Source organism: Akebia trifoliata, chromosome 14 (assembly GCF_017979445.1).
Source record: "Akebia trifoliata isolate Shusen 1 chromosome 14, ASM1797944v1, whole genome shotgun sequence".
In the NCBI taxonomy this organism is placed as follows: Eukaryota; Viridiplantae; Streptophyta; class Magnoliopsida; order Ranunculales; family Lardizabalaceae; genus Akebia; species Akebia trifoliata.
The window spans coordinates 35,096,443-35,116,288 of NC_141388.1; the positions used below are offsets into that span (position 1 = coordinate 35,096,443).

The 19,846-nt window shown below is 34.5% G+C and overlaps 1 protein-coding gene across 2 annotated transcripts; it reads right to left on the reverse strand.

Annotated features, from left to right (window-relative positions):
• Positions 1 to 2,434: 2,434 nt before the first annotated feature.
• LOC147386968 (uncharacterized) lies at positions 2,435 to 8,787 on the reverse strand. 2 transcript variants are annotated; one of them, XR_015171797.1, is made up of 3 exons: positions 7,787 to 8,787; positions 3,189 to 5,183; positions 2,435 to 3,013 (listed from the first exon to the last, which is right to left on the reverse strand). XR_015171797.1 is itself a non-coding variant. In XM_086422767.1 (2 exons), the coding sequence occupies exons 1-2, from the start codon at positions 8,673 to 8,675 to the stop codon at positions 3,295 to 3,297; spliced, it is 2,778 nt and encodes a 925-aa protein (XP_086278893.1). In that variant the 5' UTR covers positions 8,676 to 8,787; the 3' UTR covers positions 2,435 to 3,294. The 2 variants fall into 2 exon arrangements, 1 of the variants encoding a protein (XP_086278893.1); XM_086422767.1 differs by having other exon boundaries at positions 2,435 to 5,183.
• Between the last annotated feature and the right edge of the window lie 11,059 nt (positions 8,788 to 19,846).

The window sequence follows — 19,846 nt, forward strand, 5'->3', positions numbered from 1 at the left end:
AAGACGAGAAAAAAGATTAAGCCCTCAAAGTCGTTGCCTATACCTAGAATGGCACTATCGTCATTGATCCAAATCCAAAATACGACCTCCATCCTCTTATGTTCAACGATGAGCAAGGGCAATGGTGTCATCGAACCATACCAGAAGGCGCCAACAAGAAGGAAGAATTATAGGAGGTGATTTGGGATTCCAATGGAACCCAAGCTCAGAGAATCGTTACTTAGCACTTGCCACAATGTCGTCACCTAGCCGAAGGCTACTGCCGAAACTCAAAGTGTGTTAAGTATTTGGCGTTGTCGCCTAGAACCCAAATAGCATTGATTAACGAAGCAATGTTGTCACCACCCCAACTTGAAAGCGCACCTAAGAAGGCGATCAATTATAGCAAAGAACGCACTAGGGAGTTAGTAAGTGTCTGAAAAAAGTGTAATGTGGGGTGTGCATGCCATGAAAATGAGTAATTGCCACTAAGAGATTGAACAAGGGAGCATTGTCACCCAATGTCGAAGATAATAAAAAGAGTTGGTGGCGTTGTCACCCAAATCCGACAACGAAAGTAAATGTTGCGGCATTGTCGCCTAAGACCAATGACGGTAAAGGAACTACGGTGTTGTCCCGAAACCCAATAGTATCACCCGAAGCTGAAGGACGTGGAGCAGCTCACGATGTCATACGGTAAAAGAGTTGTGGCACCATCGCCTAAAGCCTTACGATGCCAAGCCAAGAACCCAGAGGCTTGGATAAGAGAAGAGGCAATGCCATCGTCACCAGAGTGAAAAGAATGAACAAGGGGGGTGTCATCCACTTTCGTCAACGGCGTGACCATGGGCTGGAACTATTCTCACTTGAGTGACGCCTTGGTTGAAATTTGATCGTGGCATGCCGCTTTTAAAAATGTTCTCATGATCATAACATTGTGAAATGTCCTCAGCGGAGTTGCCAAAATGTGGTGGGTCAAAATACATCAACTAATACAAGTGCGGATGAAGTCTTTTCTACTTAAAATGCATCCCTCTAACAACATCCCCCATGGGTCATTGGGGTGTGAGGGGGACAAATCCTACCTGGTTACTTCTTTACCTAGATGACATTGATGGCGTAGGTGGACGGACGCAGATGGAAACTGCCTATGGACAACGTAGGTGGACGCGCCTGTGGAAGACATTGGTGGACAAATGCATATGGACTTTTGCTTATGGATGATGTAGGTGGACGGACACAGATGGACACCGCCTATGGACAACGTAGGTGGACAGCGCCTGTGGACTTTTCTTATGGATGATGTAGGTGGATGGGCGCAAGTGGACATCACTTATGGACGTAGGTGGACTTTGCTTATGGACGATGTAAGTAGACGGACGCAAGTGAACGTCGCCTATGGACGATGTAGGTGGATGACAAAGGTGGACGGTCGCATGTGGACGACACCTACAGATGACGTAGGTAGATGGATGATGTAAGTGGATGGATGCAGATGGATGACTCTTATGGACGACGTAAGGTGGACATAGGTGGATGGATGATGTAAGTGGACATATGTGGGTGGACAACATAGGCGGACGGATGCCAATTGACGTCGCCTATAAAGCTGTTATGGAGGAGGATGATCCAAGAGAGAGACTTCGCTTGTGGGGGAGGAAAATGGGGAAAGATCCAGCCTTCTCTGTGATGCTCTGGAGCTCTCTTTTATAAGCAAGTAAACCTTTAGTTACTAAAATGCCCCTCTATCCCATGACCCATAAAATGAGGAATTCATTAGATAAAATATTAGAATTTGTGAGTACGCAGATCATAAGATCTCTTTGCCTTCAAACCTATGGTCTCTTTGTCCCCCACATTTAATTATGTTTTTACCTCCTCATGTACGGTCAATCCACATGGGAGTATATGTGGAGCAACTCATTTTTGTGTATCAACAAGATGTACCTAAACCATAGAAATCGTAATGTTCGTTGATTTGTTTCTTTATTTTCTTCAAAAAAAAATTTCATAATCGTGTTGAACAGGTATCTTCAAATTTGTAACAAGTATCCACTAAAATATTTTCAGCTCAGTGTTGAGAGAGAATAAAGAAAAACCAGAAGCAATGAGTTGACCAAGCCTTCTCACTTGAAACTCTCTGGCATAAGCATCACTTCGTCACAAAAGCTATAATCAGAATAAGTACTGCCACCATGCTTAAACACTGATTTACTTGGAATATAATGCATACAATCCATTCCTCGATAGTATATTCTCGAAAAGAAAAAAAAAAAAAAACTGAGATTCACGGTACGATGTTATCTCCATATTCTAACCATATTGCTTTTTAGCTCTTGAGCTGCAATTGATCTTCACCCTTCCATTAAACTCTGGTTATAATACCATGAAGAATTGAATACGGACAATAAAAAAGACCGAAGATTCGTGGGTTCCATCCACATTTGCTAGAATATAAGGATCTCAAAAATATAATAACAAATCATATACATCTTAAATAAAGTTAAAAGAGGATAGAAAAATTGAAAAAGAATAAACAAGCAGACAATTAAGTAGAAAGATGAAAATTAATAATATATGAAGAACAAATACAAGTGGGAAAAGTTGTTCTGAAGCAGCAATCCAAATCTCTTCTCTGTTAGTGCAGGGTTCTTCACATGTCAACGACTGAGATGACAATCCAGAATTGTCCATCTGATAGATGATGTGGCGAGTGTATTTTCTTCTTTTTTGACAAGTAAAATGAAGATTCAATAAGAGAAAAGTGGTCGAGATGACCAGTTTACAATACAACAGGGAAGCCCGAACACTACAATCTTAGAAGTAATACTACATACCCACTCCCATCTACCCGAAAAGTCCTCAAGAGATGCCCCGTAAAATAACAAATACAGTGAGAAAAATGTCAAAAAAGAAAACAAAAATGTTACTGACTAACCCAAAAAAGAGAACTATTAAAACAAGTAGATATTGGACGAATCACAGGTAAAGGTCATTGTTTCTTGTGCTGGTTCACTGTTTCAATATTCAACACCTGGTCCATTTTGTAGAACATTGATTCAGAAAATTGTTCTGTAATAAAAAGACAAGTAGATGTGATCTGATTCGTTTGCTCAATTTCCAAATTCCAGAACTCTTCTTTGGTGATACTCATTTGTATTTACAAATCTATATTAGAAAGTACACAAATTGGGGTACAGATGATGTACCTGAGAACAACAAGAAGTGTCCACGCCTCTCAATCCATCGAACACCTACGAATATCTATGAATTAGAAACCCATTGAGGCCACTGGAGTTTCTTTAAGTTCAACTCTTATACATCATCCACCTTTGCTACATGGCAGTAATTCAGTGTGAATATTGAGTAATAAGATTGAAGTCCCAAGTTGTCTTTTATTTTACACACCAGTTGATTGCATTTCTCCAAAAGAACTAACATTTGCCCCGAAATGTCTTGACCTACTTCGCTACTAAATTCACATGTATCAGACTCTGTAAAAGCTTCGTTTTTTGTCTCAGTAGTAGCTGATAAGGAAATAGTTTGATTCACCGGTAGAAACTTCACCTGATGTGATTTTCTTTTGTCCTTCACTTGTGGATTCGATGTTTTAAGACATGATTTAAGATTCAAAGCTGATGGTCGTGTTGTGGTTCCTCCTCTGGAGTGTTCACGTCGATTGAGCCAAAATCGAACATTAGCTTGACTAAAAAATATTTTCTTTCTTTTTGCATAGTGTAAAGCAACCTCTGCATCAAGCTGGCGTAAGAAAACTACTTGGGCAGAACCTGTATAAAAGTAAACCTTGGTTTTCAAATAATCTAATGGCCCGAATGAACGAAATTGCTTCAATAACTCATCCTTGGAAGGTAACTTGAAATCCTTCGGGAACTTCATGTGCAAAGATGTGGGATACTCAGAACAGCTATTTGAGGCGGGAACCAAGGGACTTGCATATAGCATACTTGCTGGGTACAAAGTATGAGTTTTATGTAACTCAAACGAGAAATCAGAAGCATTGGGTTGACTGAGCTTCGTCTTTCCCTTGGTACTGTCTTTGGAAACTGTTCCCAAACTCATTTCTTTGTTGGATACATCAGCCATAACACCGACCGGATTGTTATGATGAGCCTTAACATGACAATCACTAAGATTAGACAATAACGGCAATTCATTTGTTGCACCACTTGTTGCAACACCAACATTATCGTCAGAATGAGTGACAATGACATCCTCAAAGAGAGTTTCATTGGGAGAAAGCCTCGGCATACAACTCAAGTTGCAATCAACATTCACATCCACACTCTTGCCATCAGTATCGCTTTTATCGCAAAGCAGGATGTCAACACCAACATTATCATCAAAACGAGTACCATTAACATCCTCAAACACTGTTTTGCTGGGAGAAAGCTGTGGCATACAACTCATGTTGCAATCGACTTTCACATCAACACTACTCTTGCCATCAGTATCGCTTTTATCGCAAAGAGGGATGTTAACATCATTTTCTAGATGATGAGACAAAATCTTAGATTCATGGGTATCATCATTGGAAACATCAGAATTATCTCCATGTGTTTTAGTGGCAGCATCACGGATATGTGATACCAAATCAAGTCCAGAGACTGTCATCACCTCATCGATTTCAGTTTCATGGTTACAGATAGGAGAATATTTTACACGGGGAGCAGCATCTTTAACTATTGGCTCAACGGTAGAAAGTTCATCCATGTAACTTAAACTGCAATCAATGTTGACAGCCTCATTCCTTCCCTTGACTCTGGCCTTATTACTATGCTGGATACAATCATTAAATTCTTGGTTCCCATGACCATTTGTAATGCAAATGTTTTCCTTAGCTAGTGTTTTAGAATGTTCTATAGGGACAAGATGATAACGGACTTCATGGTATGCCAAAGCTCGGTACATCAAAATTTTTTGGCACACAGATGCTGAGCTCTCCACCGAGGAGCCCTCTGTCCCTGAATAGAAAGGATCCAATGCAAGGCAACGTAAATGTGTCAAGATTTCAGGCAGGTGGCCAACTCTGTTTTTCTTGCAGAACCCTGAGATCATTTCCTCCTGCTCAGAGAATGCTTCATGTTTGTCTTCTTGTTCTTCATCTGAAAACTCCACTTCTTGGGTTATTGAGTATGCTTTCTCATCATCAGAAGCGGAATGAGATTGCATCTCTCGATGAGTGCCTGATAAGCAAATAGAACATTTGCAACTTATAAAATGAGAAGCAAAATGATTTCTATTTTTTTCAGAAAGATTGGCATCCAAGTGAGATATTGTGGCCACTTAAAAACAATAAAAGAACTCGTGCAGAAGTGTATTCCCATGTGAATGAGCTTGTGAACTCACACATTGCAAAATCTAGCGGAACTAACATATGGAGAAAAAAAAAGTAACAATAGGATCACAAAGGACACATAAGGTCTCTCTATTGAATCTGTTGATACTAAGATACTAAGACCATGGAAACTCTTATTTAGTGGATCTGCATTTAATCTCCACATTTTTTTTTCTCTAGTAGAACTGTTTCTCAAATGGGAGGAATCAGTTCAAGGAGAATTTAAGTTTATCGGTGGGGCTGCGTAATTCTTGTTTTTGTAGCCTCTTTGAAATCCAAACTGTATTCTTTGTATAATGGGGGCTTCTAAGCCCCCAATTATTAGCAAATTTACCTTTAAAAATCAAAAGGAAAATGCCACTTTGCTATTTGGCGAATTGCAATTGGACTTTAACTTTTCATATTAGAGATACTAAAGTGGCAAAATGCAAAATCCCATTTGGATCCATACCTCAAGTGCAAGGTCCAAAAAGAACCACTCCACTCTGGAGAATGAGAATAACTATGGAATTTATCTCTAAAAACTGCACAAATAAATCCTCAAAGAAGAGGCCTCTAAAATCCCTAAATTGCTTACACCACCGAAGAAGAAGGGGGGAAAAAAAAACAAGAATGCTTTCAATCACATTTTTTAACGAAAAGCTCACTTCCCTCAAAACTTCTCATATTCCTTTCCATAAGCCCCAACAGATGACAAAAGGGACTAGGTTCCAAATAAGCCTCTCTCTAGCGAAAAGATCTATGACCATCCAAGATTGAAACACAGGGAAAATTGAGAGAGATTGGCACCAAGAAACCTGGAATAAGGATATGAAAAAAGACCAAACAGAACTTGCAAAATCGCAATGGATAAGAAGATGGTCGACTGACTGCCCGCTTGCTTTGCATAGAACACAAAAGTCAGCTAAAAACAAAACCCTTACTCTAAGTTGATCAATAGTGAGTAGTTTTTCCAGGGCGACCAACCACACAAAAAAAGAGATTTTAGAAGGAATCTTAGGGGCCCAAATAGCTGAAACAGGGAAAGAAGGGTGACTATCACCAATAAGAGATGAAAAAAAAAAATTCACCGAAAATGTGCCATCACTATTACACATCCAAACCTTGCAATCCTCCGCCTGGATGCTATGGCACAAGAAGATAATAGGCTGGTAAGGTAAGCCACCTCCTAAATCTCCTAGTCATTAAAGCATCTTCTGAATTCAGAATGCCAACCCTTTATTTGATAACAAAAGGATAAAGGTCCTGAAGAGAGGTGTCTCTACACCACCTATCTTCCCAAAAGTGCACACAATCACCTCTTCACACCTTAAAATGGATGTACTTTCTGAAATTGTTGGCCATGTTACAAATCCCACCTTCCAAACACTACAACCGTAAAACATGGAAACCTGATTGCTATCCCATCCCAAAGAATTCTCGCCATACTTAGCTTTAATAATTTTCCTCCACATGCCTTCATGGTCTGTCCCATACCCTCCACAATCACTTCCTAAGAGAGCCTGATTGAACAACTTATATCTCCTAATTCCAAGAGCACCTCTTCTTGGGACAGCACACAAACTTCCAATTTACCAGTGGAACTGGTGTTTCCCTCCTTTGTGATTCCATAGGGAATCTCTCAGCAATTTCTCTAACTGCCCTTCGATTTTATTAGAGACTTAACAACTCTTCCAATTAACTTCACAAAGTTCATGATAAGGGTAAAGTGCAAAATCTCAACTTCACTCACTAGTCTAGACCCTAGAATTCCACCCCTTGTACATCCTCATCTGAAACCTCTCTTCTTCCAAACCTTCCACCATCTCATGAATTTGTCCCCCCCCCCCCCCCTTCCTCTGTCCTACTTTGGGTGCATTAGCACTGCTAACATTAGCTAACTCTCTCCTATTGGCTGTTCCAGTTGGCGTTTTGCGAAAACCTAGCACGTATTATCCTTATACTCACAATCTGCACAATATATCTGCCCGATTTCAATTTTTTTAATCTCTTCCATTAAAAAACTTGCAATACTTACTTGCATATTTATCTCTTGTAGACATGCTATGTTACTCTCCTTCGTTTGAAAGTTTAAGCCAACTCCAACTTCTTACCTCTAAAATCCCATATATGTCAATCAAGTTTACCCACTAGCATCTTAGAAAGAAGTATAATTTAAAAGAGTAAAATGCCTCCAATGATGATATTGCCACTCCGCCTAAAAGGTTCTAAAAAAAATTGATGGAGTCCTAAAAAATCGGAAAAGAAGACCCAAGTACAAGACATAGAGTGCACAACCAAACCAACATTCACAGTTTCACCTGATTCCTTTGCAACAAATATTCTTCACCCAATGCTTCCCTTGTAATAGAAGAGAAAATACTACCATTTTCAATTGAGTTTTGAGGAAGGAAAAAAATTTAACAATTGAAAAAAAGTCTAATTAAAAGGAACAAAAGTAAATCAACCTACCTTTCATGTTAGCTTCTAAGTTGTCATCACTTGTTAAACAACTTTCAGAAAGCATCATAGTTTCCCGATAAATCCAATCGTGCTTTATAGAAATGTAACGGCGAAAGGCATTAACTTGGGCACCAGCTCTAATTGCACCAACGGTTTCCGCGTCATCAACCCAGGGAGAAACAGCCATCCTAAGTACAAATCCCAATACAACTTTAGGCTGAAACAGTTTATTCTTCTTCGATTTAACATCTTCGATGAAATGCTGAGATCCTATATCTACGCTGTCCATGGAAGAAGAACCTTGGCAAGGACACATCAGCCCTAATACCAATCTACGACCTAACTCGGCTAAAGCTGAATCAATTGCGTCAGATAATCTCCATCGAATCATCTTCGAAATTGCTTCAAAGTTCTTTTCAAAGCAACGAAGCTCAGAATCGCGAAAACTCCGTGTCCGATCACAACCAAAGAAGGAAACTAAAACCTTGGTACGATCTCTACTGCAAATCCAACCTGGCCACCATGTATAGGGAAAAGCTTTTGCCCAAACAAAGTCTCCAATTCTAAAATTCTCGAAATCAGAACTCTCACTCTCCAATTCACCAGTAAAGTCAAAACCATGTACCTGAATTTGATCAAGAACATCAAGAGAACACCTGGAACGCTTTCTAATGGTTAAAACCCTAGAAAATTCATCAAAAACTCTCTTCCTCGTCTTCTTTTCTTTATTGAGTTTTCTTGATTCGAGAAAACATGAAAGTGGAGCATTATCGAATGTTGCATCCTCGTCATCTTCATCATCGATGATTCCTTCTCGATCTCTATCAGAAGAGCAACTAGAATTAAAAATTACGTCCGACGAAGAAGAAACCCTAGATTTTGGATCAGCAGAAGGCATTGGACTTCGTCACAGCGAAGCTCGAGAGAGAGAGAGGCTTTAAAAATTTAGGAAGAGTGGGAGAGCTTAAAAATAAAAATCTTTACGATTTATTTCTGAAACGAATTAGGTCTCCTAATCAAAAGCAAGTCCGAGTTCCTTGATTTTGGAGTTCATGAGTTTTTTTTTTTTCTCAGACTTTCTGCTGCCACGTCAGCATAGAAGGGTAATTTTGTAATTAATGTAAATTAGGATGTCATTCAATACATCCGAATTTTGTGACCAAATTTTTTTGAGTAATGCTGAAGTGGTCTCAGACTGGAACTTCATATCACATTTCATGTCAAGAAGTGCGATATGAAGTTCCAACTTGAGGTTACTCCAACACGATTCAAAAAATTTGGGACAATGACAGAGAAGGATTCTTTATTGAAAGTGCACCGAATAGTCCCTTATTAAAGAATAAGAATTATTTTAAACTCACTTAATAAACTTATAACTTATTAAAGATCTTTTGAAGGCTTTTTTTTAAAGAAATATGAGTAAAAGAATGTCACTATATTATAACTATAATAAATAAGGGTTTTTTTTTCATTTTATATGATTATGATATTATTATATGATTATTAGATAATCTTTTTTTATTCAAAAGAGAGAATTTAAACCACTTTAAAGATTTGATGACACAGAACTTGAAAACTCTCTTAAGCCAGTTCAAGGAAGTGTCTTTTAGTCTTCCTTTTTGCCCATTTTATGAGATTGGGTATGATGGTCTAATGATCGACAAAAAGGAATTTCTGATCTCAAAGTGTACTACTTCCAAAGAGGTAGCCTTTTAACTACTTTATAGAGTGGTTTGATTTAAAAATATATCAAGTCAAATAAAAAACTTGACCAATTTATTTGATTATTAATATTTCTATGAAAAATTAAAAAATAAATATTTTTATTTATTAAAAATTATTCATAAATTCAATATAATTTTATTTGACTCATTTAAGTCAGCTTGTTAATTATGTTAGTTGAATCAATTCGATGAACATTCAAGTCGATTTTAAAATTATATTTTAATTATTAAAAATTGTGTATGTGTTTTAATAAATCTAACATACGTAGATCAAATCAGTTTGATGATGATGATGACCATACTCATCTCCATCACCATCTTTGTTATAGTCATCACCATTATTTATATGAGTTAAAAGACTATTAGTTTTTGGAAGAAAAAACAAGTATTTTTTTTTCATTGTTCTATAAGAGATGACCATAGTCAAGGGGCTTGTCATTAATTTTAGAACATATAAATACCTCAAATATTCTCAAATAAACACGTTTCTTTAAACCTCAAAAATAGTTGATTAAGATATTTTCGCTTCAAAACTTCTTTTTAAACAAATATTGAAAATAAATACTAAAAATTAGTACTACAGAATCTATATTTTTTTCGAAGGGACTTTTTGGTACATATTTTCAAAAAATAGGTCTTTGTGGTCATTGCCCATGTTATGTTAGTTGAATCAATGCGATGAACATTCAAGTCGATTTTAAAATTATATTTTAATTATTAAAAATTGTGTATATGTTTTAATAAATCTAACATACATAGATCAAATCAGTTTGATGATGATGATGACCATACTCATCTCCATCACCATCTTTGTTATAGTCATCACCATTATTTATATGAGTTAAAAGACTATTAGATTTTAGAAGAAAAAACAAGTATTTTTTTTTTTCATTATTCTATAAGAGATGACCATAGTCAAGGGGCTTGTCATTAATTTTAGAACATATAAATACCTCAAATATTCTCAAATAAACACGTTTCTTTAAACCTCAAAAATAGTTGATTAAGATATTTTCGCTTCAAAACTTCTTTTTAAACAAATATTGAAAATAAATACTAAAAATTAGTACTACAGAATCTATATTTTTTTCGAAGGGACTTTTTGGTACATATTTTCAAAAAATAGGTCTTTGTGGTCATTGCCCATGTTATGTTAGTTGAATCAATGCGATGAACATTCAAGTCGATTTTAAAATTATATTTTAATTATTAAAAATTGTGTATATGTTTTAATAAATCTAACATACATAGATCAAATCAGTTTGATGATGATGATGACCATACTCATCTCCATCACCATCTTTGTTATAGTCATCACCATTATTTATATGAGTTAAAAGACTATTAGTTTTTGGAAGAAAAAACAAGTATTTTTTTTTTCATTGTTCTATAAGAGATGACCATAGTCAAGGGGCTTGTCATTAATTTTAGAACATATAAATACCTCAAATATTCTCAAATAAACACGTTTCTTTAAACCTCAAAAATCGTTGATTACGATATTTTCGCTTCAAAACTTCTTTTTAAACAAATATTGAAAATAAATACTAAAAATTAGTACTACAGAATCCATATTTTTTTTGAAGGGACTTTTTGGTACATATTTTCAAAAAATAGGTCTTTGTGGTCATTGCTCATTTTTTTCAGTGGTTAATATCTGACTTTTCCCTCCCCCTCCCCCTCCCCCTCCCCCTCCCAACATATGCCCTAATAACAGAATTGTAGATTATTTATCTCGAGATACACAATAAAAAGATTTATGATCTTGTGAATCTCGAGGCAAATGATTTACGATTTTGTAATGGGGGGCATATGTCAAAGGGAGGTCAAAAAATCGTTAGTATTTTTTTTTTTTTTTTTATACTTTATAATTTAAAAAAAAAAATCATGATAATCTAATGCCCCCCTCTTACATACGCCCCCATCACAAAATCGTAGATCATTGCCTCGGGATACACAAGAAAAAGACTTATGATTTGGTGTATCTCAAGGTAGATGATCTATACAGTTCTATGATGGGGGTGTATGTTAGAGGGGAGCGTTAGAAAACCATTAGTCCCTTTTTTTTTTGTGGTTTATACTTTATATTTTAAAAAAGAGTTGTGATAATCTGACCCCCTCCCCCCCCCCCCCTTAAAATATGCCACCATCAGAAAATTGTAGATCATTTGCCTTGGGATACAAAAAAAAAATATTTATGGTTTTGTGTGTCCTGAGGCAAGTAATCTACGGTTCTGTTACGGGGGAATATGTCATAGGGGGGTGTTAGAAAATCATTAGTCTTTTTTTCTGTAGTTTATACTTCATATTTTAAAAAAGAGTCGTGATAATTTGACACCCCCCTCTAACATACAACCCCTATCATAGATTTGCATACAACCCCTATCATTTGCATCGGGATACACAAGAAAAAGATTTATGATTTTGCATATCATAAGGCAAATGATCTATGGTTCTATAATGGGGGCATGGGGGGGGGGGGGTTGCGTATGTTAGAGTCGGCATCAAAAAATCATTAGTCTTTAAAAAATATTTACAAACAAAAAAGTCAATTCAGGATTTCCTAAGAATAACTCCAAAGGAAAACTCCATAATAATATTCCATAGAGAAATTTGCCCAAATGTGATCAACTTTTGACAAAATTCCAATTTTGACTCATTATTCTTTTTAATTCCCAATCGTGAACAGTGACGATCTCGAAGGTTTTAAAGTGATAATTTTGCTGGTTTAAAGTGACCATCTCACATGTATCAAGTGACTATCTCGCAAGTTCACTACTTTTAGGGAGATCATCACTATATAAACTAATGAGATCGTCACTTTGGGAGGAAAAAACCAGCAAGATTATCACTTTAAACCCCACAATCTTGAATATTCACATTTTGATAATTAAAACGAACAATTAGCCGGAATTGGAATTTCATCATATTTGATTCACGAAATGGTAATTCACCCTATTCCATAATTGAGAAGGAAAGCATTATGGACCACCATTTTGGATATTAAAGGGGTTTGAACTCCAACCGTATCTTTAAAATTATTTTTCTATAAATATTTGTAATGAAACAAAATTGAATTTAATCCAAAATGAAATTGGAGATGGCAACTGCTTTGAAAACCCTAAAATCCAAAATGATTATCCAAAATAATAATTGCGGGATGAAATTTTTTAGAGCCAAAAAAGTAAAGGCCCGTGTGGATACAAGAGCTAGAAGTACTTAGAACTAAGGTGTTGTTTGTTAAATTGAAAAATATAAGTGCTGAATAACATTAAGCGCTGAATTAAATGTTGAAAAAGTTGTTTGTTTAGATGCTGAATCATATTTGTTACACATTGTTGAAGTTGGTAAATTGTTTTTGTTACCCTTACAATCATATTATACATTGTTTGCATGTTTCAAATGCCTATTTCTTATCAAACACAATAAAATATATTATTTTTTATAAAATTAAAATACATTTCATTTTTAAATAATAAATAATACTCAAATCTTCAATTTATAAATAATAATTTCTATTTATAGAAGCCCACAAATTTCAAATTAAAAATAATAAGGTCATACAAGTCACCAAAATTTAAAATCAACATTAAAATAACTTAATTTTGGATGAATAATTTTCGATGGAAATGAATGATATGTAATTATAAAAGCACCTTATGAATTAATAAGGGCAACCCACACCATATCCAATTTTTTTATATTTTATATGGGTTAAAGTTCTTGGAATAAGCAAATTTTTAGTGAGGATGGTCTATATGGTCTAGAGATCATCCTCACAAAAAATCAGTCCATTTTGAAACTTCTAACTCGTCAAAAATAGTTTTCAAACAAAAAAAGGGACGATTTACGATTATTGAACTTGTTTTGATAGGGTTAGAAGTTTTAGGTTGTGCTGATTTTTGGTAAGGATGATCTCCTCATTGTAGAGATCATCCTCATCAAAAATCAACTTATTCCAAGACTTTTAACCCATATAAGACAAAATAATTTAGACATGGTGTGGGTTTATTAATTTGTGGGGTGCTTATATACTAATGAGGAAATCATCCTCACCAAAAATCAACTCATTCTAAAACTTTTAACCCATATAAGACAAAATAATTTAGCCATGGTGTGGGTTTATTAATTTGTGGGGTGCTCATATACTTATCCATGGGATATAAGAGGTAATATCCTTCTAAGAATAAATGCATACTTGTCCATGCTCAAAAAAATGAAGGGTATACTTGTCCGTGTAAAAAAAAAACGAAGTTCTTACCGCTTCAGCACTTTTTTTCAACATCAAAATAGTGCTGAATTTTTTTCACTTATTTTCAGCAATAAACGCTGAAAATATAGAGTAAACAAACGTGTTATTTTCACAAAAAGTGCTGAATTTAATTTTTTTTCAGTAATAAGCGCTAAAAAATAACGCAAACAAACATTGCTTAAGTACTTTCAGAAGTACTGTCTAAAGTAGCTGGATGCAAGTTCTAAGAAGTACTGTCATAAATACTTTTGACAAAGCTTTGTGTTTGAAAACTATTATAGATTCTGGTAAAATGATCAGAATGCCCGTATATGTACCAATTATTGTTTTTAACATTTAAAGTCAACTAATAATGACCTAAAAAGTAATGGTTATTATTTTACCTATAAAAATAAAGGTCACCATATCATTTTAAACTTAAAAATATACTAATTTTTTTACATGTGGTTCTAATAAATATTTAAAAGAGAAGAAAAATGCCAAATTATAATAAATGACAAATTAAGAGAAAGTACTCAATTAAATCAATATGATCATGTTCAATGGACATCAGTTAAAGTTTCAATTAGAAGAAATACTCAATTTTGAGGTTCTAAAACAGTGACTGAAGATAATAAAGAGGTCAATTGAATACTCTTTTAATTAGGTAAAGTGCGGCTTTAAATGAAGTTGAATGAACATAGTCTATTTAATTTATATCAAATCTTTGGAATAAAGTTTTTAGGATGAGGATGATAACAATTTTCATGAGATTAGCATCTCTAGTTTTTAGGATGAGAAGGATGATGATGTTTCTTATGAATATCTTTTGACCATGATTGGATCTATTAAAATGTCTCACTCAATCTCCATAGTTGATGTGGGATTCTCATAGAGTCATTATTTTTTAAAATTATTTGAGATAAGTCATAAAGAGAAATAAACCCAAACAACTTTTTCATATTTGTTGCATCAGCAACAGTTTTTTTTTTTTTTGTCTTTGTAGAGATAAAATAAGATAATTAGGTGGGAACAATGCGTTTAATTTTTTAAATTGACGAGGGGCATACTTTTCCAAAAGCCGTTAAATTGACGATGATTTTTTGTTTCCCGCAGGAGTAAATTTTAGAAACACCAATTTTGGAATTTTAACGAATAGCATATATTTTGTTTTTTAAAAGAGTACTTTTTAGTGGAGCCGTGATATCCAGACACATATGAAGTGCTTCTGTCATAGCCCCAAAAGACACTCATCTAGATAGGTCGGGTCACTTTCAGATTCTTGATTTTAGTTATCAAAAATTTTCTTGAAACACATGTTAAGATCCGCCAATCAAGACGAGCGAAAAAAGAACTTGTAATTTAATTATTTCATGTTACTTTATTGGTTATACAGTTATTAATCTAAAAAATAATGATTATACAATCATAACTATGTCTTTCAATAATCCTTCGAGATACGCACTAGGATTAGATAAGGATTAAAGGTTAACCAGGGAATTAACCAAGCAAACAAACATCACCAATAATTATCCCTCAAAAATAAAGAATATATATGTATATATATATATATATATATATATATACTACTTATGATGGATTATAAGATTACCTAGATCGAAGTTGGAACAAATTTAATGGAATGACCTCGAGATACGTGCAACAAAAAAAATCATATCTGATCAGGTATGACAAATAGAAAGATATAAATAAATCAAGCAAAAGAGACTATTAGATCGTGTAAATCGATCCTCAAGGCATTGCCTCAAGATTCACATAACTACTTGTAAGACAATCATTGATTGGAGCATCATCGAAGAGATCGAACTATACCACTGTATAGATCTCTTCGTATAAGTAATAATTGACTATTGGATCGCCAAAATCAGATTCAAAACGAGCCTGGAAGAGCGATCTGAAATCTCGTCCATCGGGGGTAACTTTGTATATTACTACATGTAATATACAATATAAAAAAAATATCCCTAGTCACCTCAAACTAATTGCTTATATCAGCAACATCATTGTTGCAAATTATTATATATAGTATTGCATGTAAGACTTAGTTGTCACGTGTCCAACCCACCTAACATGCATTCAATCACACTTGTCACTTAAAAATTTAACCCTCTCATTTTTATCCGTCTCACCATAGTTGTCACATTATATTTCCATTCAAAGACACCATATCTTTAGTTAAGAAACAAGTTTCTAGTTAACCCCGTGCATTATCCCTAGTTAGAACTTAACTTAACCATAGTTACTTTAAACTTTAACCAATCCCAACCACCCCTTAACTAAGGTGAAATTCTAATTAATATTAGTTAACTAACTTGACCCTAGTTAATTTGTCTACACCCATGATTAAATCTTAGCTCAATCTATATGATTTTATACAAGTATTTTTTTACAACTTGACCCCATTTACTTAGTCCATATGGCTTCATATTATCACCTCAATTCATAGTTCTCTCCATTATATAAAAATTAGGTAAATCTTTATGTCCTATTCTTTCATGCATTCTCTATTGCTTAAGCGCTACTAGAGATCTCTCATCCCCCTTAATTACCTTTACAAATCTTCATAACTCAAGTCTAGTGATATGCCTCTTCTAAAGTTCTTCTTTCAACACCATTAAGAAATTCTAAAGGATTCTTAAAGGAAAAAAAATCCGCAACCTTCTTATTTCACCTAATTTGGTATTTGAGAAGAAATCTTCATTAAATACTCATTAAGGTAAGTGGTTTCCCAATACTACATATTCTTCTATCTTTTCATTTTCTTTTAGCCAAGTCATATTGCTACACCATTCTTGCTTATTAGGATTTCCCTTCACTGATAAAGTATGACATCAACTTTTCTAGGAAAGTCCACCTTTAATCATTTTTTAAGAGGAACACATATAATCTTAAGTAAGATCTATTGGTAAAGGAAATTTTAGTTAGAATATGAACTATAGACATTCATGCTTAATGAAGTCTTGTTGTATTTTTACGCCAAAAGAATTCAAGGTAGCAGAGATAGAACATGGAACCGAACCGAGACCGAAGTATGACGTTTTTGTGAGTTGTGATTGCGGTTTGCGAAGGTATCTACGTTCTCACCCTAGGTAAATGTTTATATACTTCTAAACTATAGATTGTTTTCACCATCTTATTAGACACTAGGAACATAACTATTCAAAAAAAAAAAAAACATCACTAGAAATCTTACAACCTACATCTCATAATTGTTGTGTAATATTTATATTTTATAACATAAAAAATTCTTATGTTATTCTTGTAATATTTTTGTTATGAAAGTATATCATACTTATCATGAAATGTTAATATGAAGTGTGTATGTTTTATTATCCACAAAGTTCTCAATATTTCTATTTTTGCTATATAAATTTTCATCATTTTACCATAAAATGCTTATGTTTTATTACTTAGAAAGTGCTCAAATATTTTTATTTTACATCATACAAATATCTCATTTTTATTAAGAAAATTGCTATTTTGTAATATTGATTTACAATCTAGAACCATCTCATCTCACCCATGACATGTATTTTGTAAATCGTAGTAACATTTTCTATTCATCATAAGAAATTTATAATTTATAATTTATAATTTCAAACCTCTTATGTTTACTATGAGATATCATGTTTACTAATGTAAGAATATTTCATTTTTTATCAAATATTTCTGTTTTGGAAACAAAGAAACCTCTTCTATTTCAAAGTTATCGATGATATAAGTATGTTCATTTACTAAGTATTTATAGATGATTGTTGTGATGCGTACTTGTCACATGGATACCCGATGGTGTAATTTATGAGTGATATGGTGGACGATCAATCTTGAATATGGACAATACATTATTTATGGTTATGGATGGATTGTTCAGTGAGTACATCAAGAAAAAACACAACTTTGGAATTAACGGGCAATTTTTGGATATCCATGGAACGAATTGTAATGTTTTGTCTTCATGTTTTGATTTTCTTTTAACAAATTGAAATTAAAACAATTATTATACCGATGATTTAACATCTCGTCGATTTCTTCAGGATTTCTTGCAAATAAAACATATACTTATATTACTTTTGTATAATTGGTAAGCCAAAAAAAGACCGTGAAACTACCTTGCGAGTAATCTCTTTACTCTTTTGGAAACGAGGAATTACCTAAGATGTCGATGGATTTGACTTACTTCCTAGTGGTATTGGACGCCTTGAAGATAGTCGCTACTAACGAAATCTAGGAAGTACTAGTTATATTTTTTTTCGATTAACCTTGATTTTGATTGTAAAGAGGTTGAAGTCAGTAAGTAGAGGGATTTAAGATTGCACGTACGCCTGATAGGCATTAGACCTGAGGTTCAAACCTGGTTTAGACATAGATCCATCCTAGAATGTAGTCGTCAAATGATTGACTACCTTTAGGTTTAGTTGGGTGATTAACCCTATTGTCAAATCGGCAACCTGGGTCGAAAAAGATGGCATATTGCGAACGACACCCAGACTCTCCATAGGAGCCAACTGTTACCCCACTAGACAAGAAAATCAGGACAGGTGAAGACGTTCAGCCCGTATTAAAAAGCCAATGATGGTTAAGATCCCTCATTGGTAAATTAATGGGACCTCGGATCTGTTCTACATTGGTACATAGTAAAACTTTGCACGACTGACAGGCTGGTTTTGATCGGAAGATCGGTCTCAAGCTTGGACTCATTAGAAATACCTCTCACCTCATGTATTGTAATGTGATGTTGTATGCATATTTATTATGTCATTATATAATTATAACTGAACTAAAATCAATTGATTATCATTGCAATGCTTTACATATACGACTATCATAAGATTTACTTGTTTTTTTCAATTAGTAAATGACATATAGTAGATATATTTAAACATAGTTAGATATAGTTCTTGATTTATGCATCATGATTTTCATAAATAAAATTCATTTCACACACAGTATTTTAAATACACAAAACTTAGAAAGTAGATTGTTTTCTCACCCTTGGGTCACTAGCTTAAATTAGTTGGTACGTGTTGGGCGACTTTGCCGCTCATACCATTTTTTCCACCTTTCAAGTTTTTTTGTAGAGGACACCTTCATGGTGAAAGAGTATGTTAAGGAAAAGGCATACTAGGAGCCAGAGCCAGAGCCATAGCCGTACCACGAGCAAGACCCTATTCAGAGGTTGTGCCTTTGAGGAACCATTTGTTTACCACTGCTACGATCTACTTTCCCCGACAGTAAGTCTTTTATTAGATGTTAGGATGTCTTTTATTTATTTATGTATATTGTCCTTCGGGTCTTACTTGGTTTCTTATTTTTGTTATATCCTATGTATTACTCTTTTGTCATCGCTATGATATGTTATGTCACTGAACATCTATACATGATAGTATCACTTATGCTTTAGATAAAATTCTCGTGTTGTAAATTATTAGTCTGTAGAATAATTAATTCTTTTTATTGTAAAGTAACTTGAAATTTCTTTAGGTTGAAAGGTCCTTGAATTACCTCAACTCTCAACTCATACCTTGAGAATCACAGGAGTCCCACGACATGGTATCTAGATCAATTAGTTTTAAGTGTTAATGAATTTGTCCCTTACGTAGTATTGAGGTTTATGCTCAAGTTTCGGATTTGGGGCAGGATCGAGTTTCCCCCAATCATGTTGCCAAGTCGACGTATAATCGAATTTGGGGTGGGACAACTTCTAACTCCCAACAAGATTCAGAAGCATTTAGAAAAGTCAATACACATAGGCCCTAAGATTCCAAATCTCATCCTCCATTTTGAAATTTGAAAACTTGATTGTCAAGAATGAAATATGAGATGGTTGCTACATTAAAGACCCATCACCTGGGTTTGGCACTTCAAAACGGCAGTGGAGTGAGGATGATGACTGTGATAAAGAATGTGTTAGAACTGCTCTACCATGGGTAATTTTTAAATAGGAATGTTCTCAATACACACGACATGTTGTGTCAAAAAATAGGAATGTTCTCCATACACACGACATCTTGTGTCAAATTCAGATTTTGTATTGATTTTTTCATGTGTTTTTTAACTAAGAAATGGGGGGACAAAATGAGACGAAAAAAATGG

Excerpts from the sequence above, each read along its gene's own strand:
- LOC147386968 (XM_086422767.1), bottom strand. The coding sequence starts at position 8,675 with ATGCCTTCTGCTGATCCAAAATCTAGGGTTTCTTCTTCGTCGGACGTA. Across the intron at positions 5,184-7,786 it reads CTTAGAAGCTAACATGAAAG|GCACTCATCGAGAGATGCAA; the intron begins GTAGGTTGATTT and ends TTTGCTTATCAG.